The sequence below is a fragment of the Pygocentrus nattereri genome, chromosome 7 (assembly GCF_015220715.1).
Source record: "Pygocentrus nattereri isolate fPygNat1 chromosome 7, fPygNat1.pri, whole genome shotgun sequence".
In the NCBI taxonomy this organism is placed as follows: domain Eukaryota; kingdom Metazoa; phylum Chordata; class Actinopteri; order Characiformes; family Serrasalmidae; genus Pygocentrus; species Pygocentrus nattereri.
The window spans coordinates 3,987,309-4,004,198 of NC_051217.1; the positions used below are offsets into that span (position 1 = coordinate 3,987,309).

The 16,890-nt window shown below is 42.5% G+C and overlaps 1 protein-coding gene across 3 annotated transcripts in view; it reads left to right on the forward strand.

Moving 5' to 3' along the window:
* Positions 1 to 11,930, forward strand: part of zfpm1 (zinc finger protein, FOG family member 1) — an 87,803-nt gene extending 75,873 nt beyond the window's left edge. For 2 of the 3 annotated variants that reach the window (XM_017691001.2, XM_017691017.2), the window contains 5 exons: positions 3,806 to 3,908; positions 5,067 to 5,285; positions 6,066 to 6,296; positions 6,482 to 6,709; positions 7,436 to 11,930. In XM_017691001.2, the coding sequence (XP_017546490.1) occupies positions 3,806 to 3,908; positions 5,067 to 5,285; positions 6,066 to 6,296; positions 6,482 to 6,709; positions 7,436 to 9,807 (3,153 nt within the window). In that variant the 3' untranslated portion in view covers positions 9,808 to 11,930. The remainder of the gene's footprint in view (positions 1 to 3,805; positions 3,909 to 5,066; positions 5,286 to 6,065; positions 6,297 to 6,481; positions 6,710 to 7,435) is intronic. The other variant, XM_017691008.2, reaches the window with a different exon arrangement.
* Positions 11,931 to 16,890: the final 4,960 nt, after the last annotated feature.

Consider the following 16,890-nt stretch of genomic DNA (forward strand, 5'->3'; position numbering starts at 1 on the left):
GTGTGTGTGTGTGCACCACAAAAGTGTATCTCCCTCTTTTCCTGATGGTGTATGAGTATGAGTGTGTATGGGGGAGTTGCTGCTTAATATCAGACCAAATAATTAGATTGGCTATCGTCTGGGCGGCAGCAGTGCGGGGATCAGGCAGATTAAAGCCCGGCCGCTGGGATTAATATTCATGAGGGACGGGGGCTCGGACGAGGGGGCTTAGACTGCACCTCAAAGACTCACATTGAGGAGCTTAAAGCAGAGCTCTCAAAGCGCCCTGGCCCCAGAGAGACAGGGAGCGAGAGAGAGTGTGTGGGAGAGAGACACAGATTGCCAGGCAAAGAGAAAAAGGCTGAAGCTGGACGCCAAATTGTTCCCATCCTCAGCCCTGCCCACCTTTATATTAACTTGCATTGCCACCTCTTGCATCCAATTTCCACACAACTGCCAACAGAAATATATGACTATACAGTACTGTGCGAAAGCCAGAGGCAGCCCTGTCGTTTATTTTATTTCCAGTTAAGTTATTCATTTCTCAGCATCAGAAAAAAAGCAGAAAATTTATATTTAACAGAAAATTACACCGTCTAAACAGCTAAAAATATTTCAGGTTTTTGTTGTGTCCACCCTTTGCCTTTATTACTGCTTCCATTCTTTTGGAGACACTTATAAGGCTTGAAATCTGCAGGGATATTTTTTTACACGTCCAAAGTTCAGTCTTAGACGTTCAAGTGATCCAAAACACATTCGGTGATGTTAAGGTCTGAACTCTGGGGTGGTCAGGCCGTTATTCTGAGAACACCATCAACTTCTTCGCTTAATTTGCAACTGTTCTTCTTAACATTTGGTTGGTTTTTCACATTGCATGGGACGGAAACACCTGTGATATGAGGGAAGAGTGAAGCTTGATCTCTCAAAGATGAACGCTTTATGTGCTGGTTTGTCTTATGGCGACAGTTTTGATATGAACCTCATTTATTAACAACTCTAGTTTTGGAACTTTTTTCCCTTTCCTATGCAACTTGATTATTTTATGTCTAATCTTCTCAGAAATAACTTGTACTTAATGACAAATTTGGAAAGGAAGGGTGGTCTCTGATTTAAAATTTTTTTTTTACTGTCAGTAGATACAACTGGAGGATAGCGGTAGAAAATTAGTCCATATAGTCCTGTGTATAGCTCATCATTACTGATTGAGCACATTCTATTTACTCTTTATAATTGCACCAACATAGGAGCAAATAAAAAATGAAATCAAGCTGTTTGTCTGTAGCTAATCAATTCTTTCACCAAATTATGTCTACTCTTTTTAGTGTTTGATTGCACTGATCCATACCGACAGAGGAACTGGTCGTTTGAGCTGTAGCATGAAATGTTTGGGGTGCTCTTTTTTGAGCATACCTATAATCTATCAGGATGCAATTTGTATAAAAGTATAAGTTCCAGGTCAACTCCCTGACTTACCTTAATACCTCTAGGTAGTGCTTGCCGCTGGGCCTCATCTACAGCAGTTATCTCTCTTATCGTACCTTGAACCATTACTATAAAACAGATCAGTCTTAAAAGATTGATCTCAGTCTATCCAATCCATTTGTAAACTCACACATAGCTTTAGTGTCCTGTTCCAGTGGTCACTTTGGTCCTTAGTGGCATTCAGTACATGTTGGCTGTGTCAGTCAGACCTTCTGTTTTGAAGTGGTGTTTGTTTAGATCTTAATCATTTTGGCTTGTTTCTTACACGTTTGTCCTTTTACTATATTTGTGCCTTCCATGATAGTCAGATCCATTAAACTAGCAAACGTTTGACCTCCTTGTACACCGCTGTCCTGCTAAGTGTAATCTGTGAGCGGGCATGTCTGTGCGTGTTCAGTCAAAAGGGGCGGCTGACCGTGCTGCCCTCTCCTTTTGTGCGGCCCAAAGTCGAGTCGTGTTAAATGAGTCTGAAACAAATTAGCAGAAGCACGCAGCACTTATGGCACAGACGGCTCCGGCATTGGGTTTCAAATTAAAACAAAAGGAGCCCTATCTCCTTATCAGCGCTAGTTCCCCATGAAATACAATACGGACCGTATCTTCAGGCAAGAACAGTCAGAATTAGAAAGAAACCCTTCAGCTGTCCTCCATGGCTGCCCGTCTCATCTCCCTGGCCCTGACTCCCAGTGGCTTTTATCGACTGCTTCTATGCTGAGCAGACGTCTTTCATATTCTCCAACCTTTAAAGTTGATTTGGTAGCATGACGGGGATATGTGGACCAATGCGTCCCCCAGGGCCACCGCTTGGCTGGGGTGTGTGTAACACTGGGAGTAAGTGTGCCACTCCTGAGATTGTGGCAAGGGTGACCCTGTGAAGGTGGTGCCACCTAGTGGAGTGGACTGGTATTATTTTTTTGTACATGCATGATCTGATGTGAAGTTGTAACACCAGCAGTGCAGGTGGGCTAATCACACTTGGGCGTGTGGCAACCGGTCCCCCTTACAAGTCTTTGTCTTATCAGACTTTAAATCCCTACCTAATTTTACACTTGGGTCATTCTACCATTGTGGTGTTGAACGAGGAACAAATGTTGATATGTAATTTAAGTTTAAGATGTAGTCTGTAATTTTTAACACCATCAGCAAAGTTGTAACACCACTGACCGTAAAAACCACTGACAAAAAACAGCTTTTCTAAAATATTTCCCACTGACAATTTAATTTAGAAATAAAAATGTGTATTAAATTACACAAATAATGCATTAATGTTATTTTATTTAGATTTAGATTATTTTAGATTAGATTATTAGATTATTTTTTTCATATTTAAATTTTTTTCAGTATTTTACACAATTTTTTATAGAAACATGAAAAGATATCTTACTTACCTTGGAGTTCTCAAAGTTAATCTTTCTCCCATGCAACAAGGAATTCAAGAAAGACCCTCCTATTGGCTGTTTGTTTGTTTGATTTTAAATAACACATAACATCTGTAACATCACTGACAAAATTCTTAGAACAAGATTTATCACAATAAAATGATATATTTAAAATAATTTTAACATGGGGCACGCAATTTAAACTAAAACACATGAAAATTTGTGTTTTGCATAAAAACAAGACTTCAGCATCTGTGAAATCATCATGAACAAGTGTCTGTTAGCCAGAATGGTGATTTTGATAGAATCAGGTCATGTATAGAGAGAGAGCATGAGACTATACGTAAGTTTATATATTATGATAAGATGGTGGAATGACAGACAGGTGGAATGCTTGCAGAGCTTAGAACAAAGAGAAGATTGTGTGGAACAGCCCAGGTGTGTTTGTCCTAATATTCTCTGGTAACCACAGATCTGCCACATATGCAGACACACATACACACAAATGGGCAGCACACAAAAAACGCACACACACCTTTGTCTATTTAGGTCAGATCAGGAGATGAATTAGAGTGAATTGGAGCCACTGCTGTCTTGACGTATCTCCTTTCCCCACCATTCTGCTGCTCTCTCTGGGGTTGTTTCATGTCTTTTTACTCCTTGATTTCTTCCTTTTTCTCTCCATCGTTCCTGCCTAGGGGCAATCCCCTGAGCCGTTCTGCCATTGTCCCTGTTATGAGATCTCCCTTTAAATGGATTCCCATGATGTATCCAGTAGAGCCACTGTGGTCTACAACCTTATTGTTCACTCAAAGTCATGGCTTAAACCATAAAGGAGAGATGGGTACACTTCTGAAGTTCAGTGAAAATGACAGGTTTGCAGTCACTTAGTTGAGAACTTTAAAACCACCGAAGGCTAACAAATTTCTTCCTCTCTTGAAATGCATGTTTGTGTGTGTATGAAGAACCCTGTGCTGACTCTGATATGTGAGGATGCGGACTGCTGGCTTACTAGGATTCCTGTGACCTCATCTTCTTCAGAGGCAAACTGCTCAATTTACAGTAAAGGTACTGTAGACATCACAACTGTCTTAACATGGTCTTCTGTATTGTTTACAATGGTGCAAGCATTAACATCAATGTCCCATTCAGCAATATCTGTAAATGGCAGGCTACACTTTATACTGTGACAAAGAAGGCCTTCAGACATTCACAGCACTATGGATTGGTTTCCCAGATAGGTGCTAAGCCTACACTTTTCTTTCATCTTCATCTTTTATCTCCATTCAGAACAATACATCCTGTATAGTCCAGACTAGACATAATCCCTGTCAAGAAAACACCCTGTAAGTCTCATCTTACTTAATGTAAAATAGAACAAGAACCACACTGTCTATAAGCTATAATTCTGAATCAGGGGTTCCCAAGCTTTTATCCTAGGTGGGAGGCAAAGTGTAATGTTTGTGGTGGACTGGGGGCCAAAAAGACACAGCAGTGCATACTGAACAAAAATATAAATTTTTTTTTTTGGCAAATGTACTTTCCCCCATTTTGCAGCAGTTTGATTAAAAAATATTTTATTACTAAAATTCTTTTAAAATTTTAAAAAGGAAAATGTAAATTTAAGATTCCCTTATTAATCCCACAACAGGGAAATTTCACCTCCGCATTTAACCCATCTGTGAAGTGAAACACCACATACACTCTAGTGAGCACACACACACACACACACTAGGGGGCAGTGAGCACACTTGCCCAGAACGGTGGGCAGCCCAATCCGCAGCGCCCAGGGAGCAGTTGGGGGTTAGGTGTCTTGCTCAAGTACACCTCAGTCATGTGCTGTCGGCTCTGGGGATTGAACCGGCGACCTTCCGGTCACAAGGCTGGATCCCTAACCTCCAGCCCACGACTGCCCTGTTATATACAGTATAAAATATGTTTTACTACTTTGGGCTGCCTTGCTGTTAACTCTCTGTCTGGGGAAGCTGTTGCTGTGTTTCAGCAGCCCCTAATTTGGACTTTAAAGATTAGATCTATAACAATAAATTCCTACAGGTCAACTTCATCTGTTAGCCCTTGTCTTAAACTGTTCCACCATTTAGTTTGTTTTATACTGTACAGCTATGGTTTAGACAACAAAAAGCAGATGATGTAAGTTCTGATGTGAGAAGTGAATTCTGATCATCAGATTGCCCAAAATGATTGGCTGTTGTTGTCTTTTTTCAGGTGATGGGATTTTCTGTAAGCTCACTCAGGAGCTCTGCAGTGGAGATGCTTTGATGGCCACACTGTCCTGGCCCATCGTGGAGCAGCAATCCACCACACAAACTGATAACGCACCTGTGAAGGAGGAGCCTGCATACACAGCAGCTCTGCCCTCTGAAATCCAGCTTCTCCCACAGCAGGCTGGAATGGCCGCAATCTTAGCAACCGCCGTTGTTAACAGTGAGTGATGTCTTACTGACGCTAACAAACAAATGTAATACTGTCTACGTGTGTGTGTTTGTGTGCATGTGTTTCAGAATAACATGTCCCTTCAGTTTACTTTAAACCAGAACTTGCAGTCCTTTGTCTCAGCAAAACATGGAATCATCCATTAAGTTTCCTATCATTCAACTTGTCATTGTAGACATGCCACCAGCAGGTGGCAGTATTGTCTTGGCTGAGACTGGGCACAAGTGAGACACTGTTAATTGGTTGGGAGTACAACACAGCTCTCTGTTGCGCTGCCTCTCTCGCTCGCTCTCTCACTCCTATCAGCTGAGCTGTGTCAGGACTTGAAGCAGACACAGTCATGCCGTGATGAGTGCATGATTAATCACAGTAAATCAATCTAAAGGGTAAATCATGATCAGCCTTATTCTTCAGTTCCTGTGGCATTATCCATGTTGTGCGGAGACTGTTCTTAGACTGTTCAACATGCCCTGACACCAGATCAGCCCGATTACATGCATACAACCTCCTTGAGCCTGTTGCCTTGGAGATAATGTCGACGGTTGTTCTGATATGTGTAATGTGTCAGTATAGGTATCACACATTGTGTGTAAGGTCATGTAGATGAGTTATCTATGAAGTGGCTATAAGATGATGTGTGCTGAAGTTTTGGATGTTATGTTGAGACTGCAAAGACGTCTATGTACAACATCCTCTTATATGTTTGATTTCAGTACGGACTGTGCACAGATATTTGATTTGCTCATTTCCTTTGTTGGTATGTTGTTCCAGAGGACATTTTCCCATGCAAAGACTGTGGAATCTGGTACAGGAGTGAGAGGAACCTGCAGGCGCATCTCATGTACTACTGTGCAAGCCGACAGAAGCAGAAAGCCTCTTCATCCCCTCCACAGGAGAAGCCCAAAGACTCCTACCCCAACGAGAGGGTTTGCCCCTTCCCTCAGTGCAAGAAGAGCTGCCCTAGTGCCAGTTCTCTGGAGATCCATATGAGGACACACAGTGGTAAGCTGCAAACTCTCTTTGTCACTCCTTCTCTCACCATCCCTTTTGTCTCTCCCTTTTTCTCTAGTCTTTTTGATTAACACTTAATGAATACTGTTGTTTTCACCTTATTGCAGATGTTTGCCCTAAGTGTTTCTGAATGCCCATCTTGCAGTTTTTGACTTGTCTATGTGTCTGTCCTTCAGGTGAGCGTCCTTTCGTGTGCTTGATTTGCCTATCAGCATTCACCACCAAGGCTAATTGTGAGCGCCACCTGAAAGTGCACACTGACACACTAAACGGTGTCTGCCATGGCTGCGGATTCGTGTCCACAACACGGGACATCCTCTACAGCCACCTGGTCACCAGCCACATGGTGTGCCAACCTGGATCCCGCAGCGAAGTCTACTCCCCTAAACTGCCGCTGACCTCAGGTAAGCTGTCATACCGAATTTGTCCAGTGGTTCCAAATCGTGTTCCTGGACTAACCCGTCCTACATATTTTCACATTTTCCTAAACCCGCACTTCAAATGAGAGAGGGCTTCCTAAAAAATATTATTTCAGTCAGATGTGGTGGAACAGGGTAAACAAAACAGAATACACAGAGAGTTAACAGACAGTTTGATTTAAATCTACTCTGTTTACTCCCTTAATAGTGAGGTCTCTAGTTTAAAACAAGATTAGCAGATTTGTTTTTGTATAGGGTGTTTAGGTATCAGTCACGACATCTTTTGGTTAATTTGGCACTGGAGCTAATAGGCTAACATTGCTAACACTAGAAAGCAATAGTCACTCAAATCTTTGCTGAAAAGACTTCCAAATTAAGCTTCAAACTGTCTGTGTGGCCTTGATGAAAGATAAGGTTTGAGAGAACTTTGGGTATACATTTATGAAAAACATTTGGGCGACTAATGAGTTCTATTTATAGTCTAGCGTTAATTAGCAGCATTAGACTCATAGGTCTAGCACTAAACTAAAGAAGTGATATTTGGACACCGAACATGTTTTGGTTAATCAGCTACATCTGGGGTAAGTGAAACATTCTGTCAATGTCTTCTTTTTTTTTACCGAACCACTCTTTTGAGGTAATTAATACTACTGCTGCATCAGATTCATAGTTCTGACTTTTCGTTGCCCTTCTTCCTCTTCTTCCTTCCAGCAGGCTTGAGCCCTGGAGACTCTGGCATATTGTTAAAGTGTCAGGTCTGTGGCTTTTCAGCAGACACCCCTGCCCTGCTTCAGCAGCACGTCCACACCCACCTAGAGGTCAGGGTACCTGCTGAAAGGAGTCCCACACCTCGCCAGAGCAGCCCTCTTACATCAGAGCTCCCAGAGCCCCAGGACCGAGAGCCAGCAGCCAGCGTGCCCAGGCCAGACTCCTCCAGCCCCGGGGCCAACGGTGGCTCAGCTACCTCCCTCGGCTGTAGCCCTCCAGACCAGCTGAAGATCAAAGAGGAACCATGCTCTGACTCTGAAAGTGAAGCAGGAGGTGGGGAGCAGGATGGTAATCACTGTGCAAACACTGTGGAGCCAAGCTCTCCTCATCCTACCTCACCTAAGAGCCCCTCGGCTATTGCAGTGAAGGCAGAGCCAGCCAGTCCCACTCCAGGCTCTAGCCCTGTTCACATAGGGGCAGGGGGATCCATGTTACCTGGTGGGGCTGTGTTTCTTCCACAGTACCTCTTCAGCCCTGAGGCTGCCATAATGCCCCAGGCATCTGAAATCCTGGCCAAGATGTCAGAAATGGTTCACAGCAGGCTGAAGCAGGGCCAAAGCCCTGCAACTGGACAGCAAGGCTTCTACCCTGCAGGCTCTCCGGCTGGCGTCCACAAGGGGGCAACATGCTTTGAGTGCGACATCACCTTCAACAACATCAACAACTATTATGCCCACAAGAGACTCTACTGCTCCAGCAGGCACCAGCAAGGGGAAGTTGCAGTCCTGGCAAAGGATAGTCCAGTGACCACAGCTCCCCATTCAAGTCATGATGCCTCTCCACAGGCTAGACCGAGTAGTCGCGCAGCCTCAGCTTCCCCGAACTGCTCTGACTCGGCAGCAGCTGGCCCGGCAACTGAGGCTAAGCCAACCGAGGTTAAGAGCGAGACTCCAGGGCTGAAGGATACAGCCTGTTCATCTTCATCTGAGGGCGAAAGTGGTATAGGGGGCAGGGCAAGCGAGGGCAGCCAAAGTCCAAGCGGCTCTGCTGAAGACCTGGATGAGGATTCCAATCGTACTTTCTGTCAAGCTTGCAACATCCGATTTAGCAGGCACGAGAACTACATTGTGCATAAGCGTTTCTACTGTGCCTCACGCCATGACCCTTCTAACCAACGGGCCCAGGTCGGAAAGGCTGCCTTTCTGCCACAACCTATCCGCACACGCAAACGCAAGAAGATGTACGAGATCCATATGGCACGGAATGAGGCGCTGGCCACTGCTGCTGCTCTCTCAGCAGCACAAGGGATATCAGTAAAACAAGAGGGTGCCAGCACTCCCTCTGGGTCATCTATGGCCTTGGTGTCCACCTCTGCTCGCAGTTCTAGCCCAGAGGGTGATGGCCCCATTGACTTGAGCAAGAAACCTCGCCTGCGAGAGACCCCAAGAGGGAGTAGCATCCCAGCATTGCCCCTCACGGATTACCACAAGTGTACAGCTTGCAGCATCACTTTCAATAGCATTGAGAATTACTTGGCCCACAAGACGTACTACTGCCCAGCCACCAGCTTACAACCCCACACTCTGGAGCAGCTGCACCGCATGAAGAGACCTGCTTCCACTTCACCCAAGAACCGAGCTCCTGACCTGCATCCTGACACCAAGGCCCAACAAACTGGGAAGCCTACAGTGGTCCCTCATGGCTCTGTTTTACCTAGCGTAGATTCTAGTCCTCATTCTGTATCTGGTGTAAAGGCTCCCAGTACTTCTCCTGTGGTTTGTCCTTACTGCCCTCCTAACCGGGCAGTGACCTCTGACCTGATGGAGCATTTCAGAACGGCTCATGGCCTGGTCCTCACCTTGCAGCAGCAATCAGAGGCCCAGCCAGCTGGCACTAGTCCCAGCCACAGCCTTAGTCCTCGTGATGGAGCCCCACTAACCCCTCCCAAACCAAGCCCCAGGCCCAGGAAGGACAGTGTAAATGGTCGGAGCAGGAAGGATCCTTCTTCTTCCTCCTCCCCACTGCTTAACGGAAGTGCTGTTGGAGTCCATTCAGCAGGTACGGGATCTCCTAAAACAGCTCCCCCTGCCCTCTCACCCACAGGTTCAATCCCTTTGACTGTGTCACCTGTGCCTGAAGGTTTGAGAGAGGTGGTGTCACATGCCCACACCCCTACTCCTTTGCTTCTCTCAGAAAATGCGCTAAGCCACACCCAGGCAGCCCCAGGCACACCCAAGGCACCTGTTGCCACACCTTTGCAGAATGGGAACACTCGCTACTGCCGGCTGTGCAACATCAAATTCAGCAGCCTGTCCACCTTCATCGCACACAAAAAGTACTACTGCTCCTCCCACAGTGCTGAACATGTCAAATGAGTTTGCCTGTTGTACCGTTCCCCTTAAATCTGCAAGTGCCAAGTGCTACGCCTACATGTGGCATGGCCCCACCAGATCCAGACAGTGTATGAAAGTGGGACTGTTACTAACCAGGCATTGAGGTTGCCACAAGAGGCCTGCTGTTCCTGGTGTTGTTACTATGGTAACTTATTGCTCATTATGGGTCAAGTTTGTATTACACTAAAAGATGAGACATGCTACCTGCACGCAGAAGTGTGCCCCACTGACCTATGCCCACTGTTCACATTTGAGTTTAACCCACATATGATATGTACTAATGGGACACTAGATTTTACTTTTTTCCATCCATTAATTCACTTTCATAAGTTTTGTTTTAATCACTCATGCAATTAATACTGATTTTGATTTTGTTCAATGGCAGTATTGTACATCTGTGACCCATTGTAGTTTTCCTGAGCCTATAATATTTGTGAGCAGTCACTGATTTGGGGAAATTCCGTCCCCCAGTAGAGATGTGTAACTCATTAGGCCTCTCAATTTCATGATGTGCTAAGAGTTTCTTGTCCATACACTGAATCATCTTACATGAGAAAAAAACAGAATAGCTCAATAGATACTTTGCTAAAGTTACCAGTTTGAGGTGGAAGGTTTTGAAGAAGGGAAAATGTGAACTTATTTATCATTTGAGTCCTCACTTATTTCACTTCCACAGAATACTACCTACTGTCTTTATAAGAAAAAAAGATTTATATTTTTGTTTGAATATTTTTTTTCTTACTGTCCATAGCAACCATTTCAAGCTTAGTGTGTTGTATGTTCTTGTTTCTTAAGCATAGATATGTGTCTTTTCACAGTAATCTTTGGGACACTGAGTACTCCTCTTTTCACAATTGTCAGCATTGCTTTTGTCTGAGTCTAAGTGTTGGTATAGCGCAAGAAAGCGTGCACGTTGTTCTTTCTCAGTATTTGCTCCGTGCTCCGGGTCAGAGGTTTATTATAAGGTGGGAGAGCGCACCGGTCCGATAAGAATATTTATGAAGGACTGTCTTAAGAGAGATGGGATAAGGGCTGAGAACAGATGAATTACCTTTACTCTCTGCCTGTAACCCACCTTTCCTGAAAACAGCAACATTCCCAGCCCTGTCGACCTGCTGATAAACTGCTGTCTATACCGTGTTATAGACACCCTTTATTGTCAATGACAAATCTGGAGAGGTGACTTTAGGGCACCTTTTTCACCCTTTTTTAAATGAAGTTTAGCATGGTGAACATACACATCACAGATTTCTCTTGCAGACTGTAAAGCGATGCTGAAAGCTACTGACAGTGTGAAACTGCCTCACACATTTACATTTCTTTTTATGGTGAGTCAGACTGGCATCCCAGTGCACCCCCCTCAATTCCTGCACTCTCTGAATCGTTTCCTGTTCATATGTATGAGTATGTAATTTGGAAGGAGCAGTGTTGTGCAATCTTTCCTTCTTGAACAGGCTCCCTTGGCAAAGCCTTAATGAAGACTCAAGTTTGTATGTCTGATAGAGCGTGTCACGTTCCAGAATACTCCCCCACCCAGTGTCACACGCCAAGTGGACCTCCTTTCCGTTACTAGTGGCGTTTCCCATTTCCAGTGTTACAAAAAGCCACAGACTCTGTGGCAAGAGCAGGCAAGATTCCTCTGTGCTGTCGTGGGTTTGAAATGGTGCTGCACCAGTCATACTTCACACAGGACTGTTTACGATTCCTTTGTTTTCTTCATTGGCTAACAGTCATATTCATGAGACCAATGCTGAAAGACCATTTTTACCTTTCTGATTCCCCTTTTTATTGCACTGTGTTGTACAAAAATGCTGAATGTTTTAGTTTTAGAAGCTTTTTTTTTTGTATTGTATTTATGTTTTTACAGCACTTTTCTTTGTCCAAACCTACCCCTGAAGGACTTGCTGATGAAAACATTTTAACTCATCCTAAGGTTAAGATATTTTGTGAATAATTACAAATGTTGTTGGAAAAATTATGAATGTCATATCTTTTTCCCTTCTTTAATTTTTTTTTTAATTTCAATCTCTATGAAAAGTTCCACTACACAGTTGTACAAACTATGCATGGGAAAATAAAGAGTCCTGGAGGACATTTAAAGTGCATAGCCGTGCCCACTTCTACTCTCTTAACTCAGCATGGACAGCGGTTCTGGGGTGCGTTCAGACGGAAACTTCAAATCCTTGATTAAATGAACAGGTAATTCTACCAGAAATGATCTAACATGATTAAAAGAGACAAAACAATTTATTTTAATCACTTATTTTGTACTGTAAGTGTTCCATTGCTTTATTAATATTCAGCCACTGTCCGTTTTATTATACACCAATGGCAGGGGTGCACAATTCAGTTTGGTAGTTGCTTTACTTAAACGCACCCACTAAAACTGGCAATTAACAGATCAGGTTGAATCAGGTGTTTGAGCAGGACCAGGACAGTGCAACCCTGACCTACAGACACTTTTGGATCTCTCTATACAGTGACAATGATATTGTGTTGATATGCTGATGCTATTAGATAGCACGTTGCTGTCATTTTTACATGTCCCTGCTAGGTGGTCCACCACCAATACTGGAGCGTAACACGGCCTCCACGACGTTATGTAATGTCGTTACAGTAATTTAATTACCATTTTTTGCAACAATGTAGTGTAGCAACTTACATTCAAAATTTCTGTAATCACAATATTTATTCTTAAAGATTTTATTTCAAGCCTGCTGTTTATGGCCAGTTTTGCTCATTTCTAGGTATGAAAATTAGCATCAGCCATGTCTTGTTGAGACCCAGAGATAGTGACAGGCCTTTTAAATCATGTGTAGTTTCCAGTTTGTACATATTTGCAGTGGTTTTAGAGAATAATGTAGAGGTAAAGTAATAAGTAGTAAGATTACCAAAGAGTAATTTTGCTACAGTTTGAGAGATATAATGTGCCAAAGGTGATTCTGTGATCAGAAACTGATCACTGATAAATGTTCAAAGGATCATGAGCTTGAACTGTGCACACAAAAGATGAGTCTTAATCTCCAACTTTGCAACACTAGAAACCAATACAACTAGGAGTTTCCAATAAAGTGGCCAGTGAGGAGATACTGATGTCAGTTTGACCAGCTGTGCTTTACTGTCTGTGAGCCTTTTGCATCTGCATGGAATAAGTGCTGTTTCTTATTGAAGCTGAAGTGGGGCATTGGACTTTCACATTTTCACGGCAATTTGCATTTTCCGAGGAGCCTACAGTGCATTTCTGGTCCAGATCCCCTGCAGATGATTCATAAACATGCAGTCCTGCAGTCCTGCATGTTTACCTTCACACTGTGGCCACTTTCCTGAATGAGCATGTTTTGTTCACACTTCAGTTCTCATGGTGCATTTCCGTCAGCCCTCAAGACTGCTTGATTGGTGAAAGCATTACTCAATCATCTCTCCCAATGCTGTCACACTCTTTCAGTGCACCCACTGAGCCCCGACTGCAATTACGCGAATAAATCAAAGCTTTTTTTTTGCCTTAAGCTTCAAGGCCATTCCACCTCACTATTTAATAAGACGGTCGGACGCATATACCTGTGGTTTTGTTTTTCAAGATAAGTTCACTATGACTGACTCCTCTAAAAGAAAGCAAAAAAAAATGGGTAATATGATTTTCTGCTTTCTTGCCAGCTCACATTAATTCAGGGCCATATGCTTTTATGGCTTTATTAAATGAGCCTCAAGAGAAGCCTCGGAATGCAGTGTCCTTTGTTGATGACGCTGTAAAAATGTTTCTATTTTTCAGAGATGAGCCATGCAGCTGTACCTTTGTGTTCAAAATTAATAGCATGCTTGTCACTTACATTAAAGGCAAACTCACCTTTCAGGTTTCATGGTCAGGCATGAGTCAGATGAGATGGACAGAATCTGTCCTACTGATGAAAAGTGAAAAGCCTTTGTAACTGTGGTGGTGCACAATTCGGCAATATACAGTACAAGCAAGCTTTTGAATGTAAATCCAAAATGACGTATTTAGGTTAGTTCTACAGGTGTCATGAAAGGAAGCCAGTACATTGCTTAAGGTCAGTGCATTTTATTATTTGATCAGTGGGTTGTGAATTAATACAAAATGTATTCATTTTTAATGGAAGAAACTCTCATAGTAACTTAAATGTTCTATACTGTACCACTACATATGTCTCAACCCTCACAGCTAGCACTCCACCCACCCAAGCCACTGTCTGTTCTCACAGATGCCGAGCGGGCGGAGGTACTTCTGCACATAAAGTCCTGTGCATAAAATCCAGAACCAGCCGGTTCCGAGACATCAGGCTGCTGAACAGCCAGTAGTGCTGGTGTATCGGTCTAAAGGCCTGTCACTGCATCTCTGAGTCATCATCTCCATGGACAATCACCACTTCATCCGCGTCTCATCAGACTCACTCTGATCCTTTGCACCTTAAATCTAGCAAATCTACTTACACATATAGATACATCTGTATGTCTTCTATCCATATCCTGTACAATCTGGAAGATTTCTATATTAGTATTCTATCCCCTGTGTTCCTGCATCTAATTTATTATCTACCTCAGACTAGCTGCACATACGGAATATGTACAGCAGCACATTTCATATTTTTATTTCATAACTGATTACTGTACAACTGTACATTGGGATAGTGCAATACTAGTGTATATTGTGAATATGTGTATATTAAGAGTTGGTATATATATATATATATATATATATATATATATATATATATATATATATATATGTATATATATATATGTATATATATATATATGTATGTATATGTATATATATATATGTATATGTATATATATGTATAAATATAATCTTTTTCTTCTTAGATATTTATATATATTATATATATTTCATTTATATAAGGGGCTACGTAGCTAAGATTTTCACTCACTTTCCACCTGTGTAAACGTGATATGACAATAAACGTTATTTGATTTGATTTGATGTAAAAGACAAAACAAAGCACTTAGCCATGTGAAGTATTTGTTAATTGCTATACATTGTTGGTCATTTCTAAGAAATCAGTTCTTTAGCTCTGTTTTTGTTTATTAAATGCAATTATAACAACACACTAAGTCCTTTCATAAGAATTAACAACAAAAGGCTACAGTAACGTTATTTATTGTGAGTTTAATTTTTAGATTTTTATTCAATACGACTACTGAATTAGACTGGTAAAAAAAGCAACTTCAGTGCTGATTTCAAAAAGTTTTTCATTGTTTTTTAGGCATTCTCTATTTTAAATATTCTCACTATTCAAGGGAAGCTTTGTTAGCTTAAGGATGTACATTACTAGGCGAGAACTTAAAATCATAATCTTGTAAATGATACATCAGACACTCAGAATACTATAGATACTGGACAACAGAAAGTTATGTAATGGCTTTGTTGATTTAGGGACCTAATGATCACTGTAAAATCAGAAATTATATGTGTTCATGGTCTCATGCTTTCACTCTCTGCTCCTTGTGAGCACGATGGAGAATGTTCAAAGAAGAAACTGTGAATCCACAATGTGATATTATTGCAATGCTTGAGTCACAGTTCAATATGCTAATGTATATATTGAATTCATGAGCCGCTGTGTATTGATGCTATTTTTAAACCAAAAATATTTTCTTCCACCTCTACTTGGAAATTTTGGGGAAAAAAGAGGTTTTCGGTAGTCTGATATGAAGGTTATCAAGTGTGACTGAAGTCAGTCTAAATACTAATATTCCATTATCGGACAATATCAATGTATATATCAGCAAATCGATGTATATCACTTCGACTATATTTCAGAATAATGACTATTAAACTATGGGCAGCACAGTTGCCTCACAGCAAGAAGGGCCTGGGTTCAATTCCCCAGCTGTGCAACATGGGTCCTGCTGATGGGACATTCTTGATTGCCCCTAGGTGTGAATGTGTGTGTGAATGTATATATTTGTGTCAGCCCTAAATGGACTGGTGGCCTGTCCAGGGTGTTTCTGGCCTTCCACTCAATGACTTCTGGGATAGGCTCAAGCTCCCCAACGATTGTGGAGGATAAGTGGCTTAGACGGTGTGTGTGTGTGTGTGACAATATTGGCTTTTACATCATATTCTATAAATAAAATGTATTTGTTTATTTATATACTTACTTATGTGTGTTCCTGTATTTTGTGTTAGTTATACATGTGTTTGTGTCTTTCTAATGGTCTGTTTTGATCTCAGCTGACTCACTCTCCCCAGTACTGACCCTTCAGTGGTCAGACTCTTTCACTCTCTTTCTCCACTTTGTTGGAGAGGAGGTCAGTGACACGCTTGTTTTTGAGTCTTCTCAATGCCAGGTGCATCTCTTGTTCCTCTCCTTTCCATATTAACGTGGAAATCTCAACGAGCAGCCTTTCACTCTGACAGTATTACGTCTGCCTGTTCAGCAGTGAAGCGCAGGTTCTGGTGTGAATGTATAATTATGTGCAGCACAGATGAGGTGAAAAGCTGTGTTAAACAGCAAAGGTGATGCTGGCATAGAGGGACTCTTTTTGAATGCTATCTGTGCTGCTTTTGCACAGAAGCGGACACATTCAAGGAGCTTATGGACATTTTGAGAAAGACCCGATGTGGAACCAAGCAACTCTTTTCTGTGCTCATTCCAGCTGGAAAGCTTTGAGGAGCTTGTTTGGAACTGATTGCTGGGAGTGAGAACACTTCAGTACTGTAAAGGTGGGGACACATAGAGAGAGAGAGAGAGGCAGGCCTGGAGAGAGGTGAAGAGCTGCTGGTTATGATTTTCTGATAGTGAGGCCCACCAAGCTGCAGCTTCTCTAGATGAACACCAATCAGCTCCTCAGCAACCATTCTGTAGCAATCACACTGAGCAGTGCCTGATCATAGGGCAACACCAGCTGACTCCCCTTTAACTTATGGTGCTCCATTTCACTTCACAACATTCAACAACCTTCTTGCTGGATGGCTGATGTTCACAATGATGGCCAGAATCTCTCAATAAAGTACCAAACTACAACACAGAATTGAAACTTATGCTGGCACCTGAAAGTTCAGCTGAAGCCTGCTGGCACCTCTCT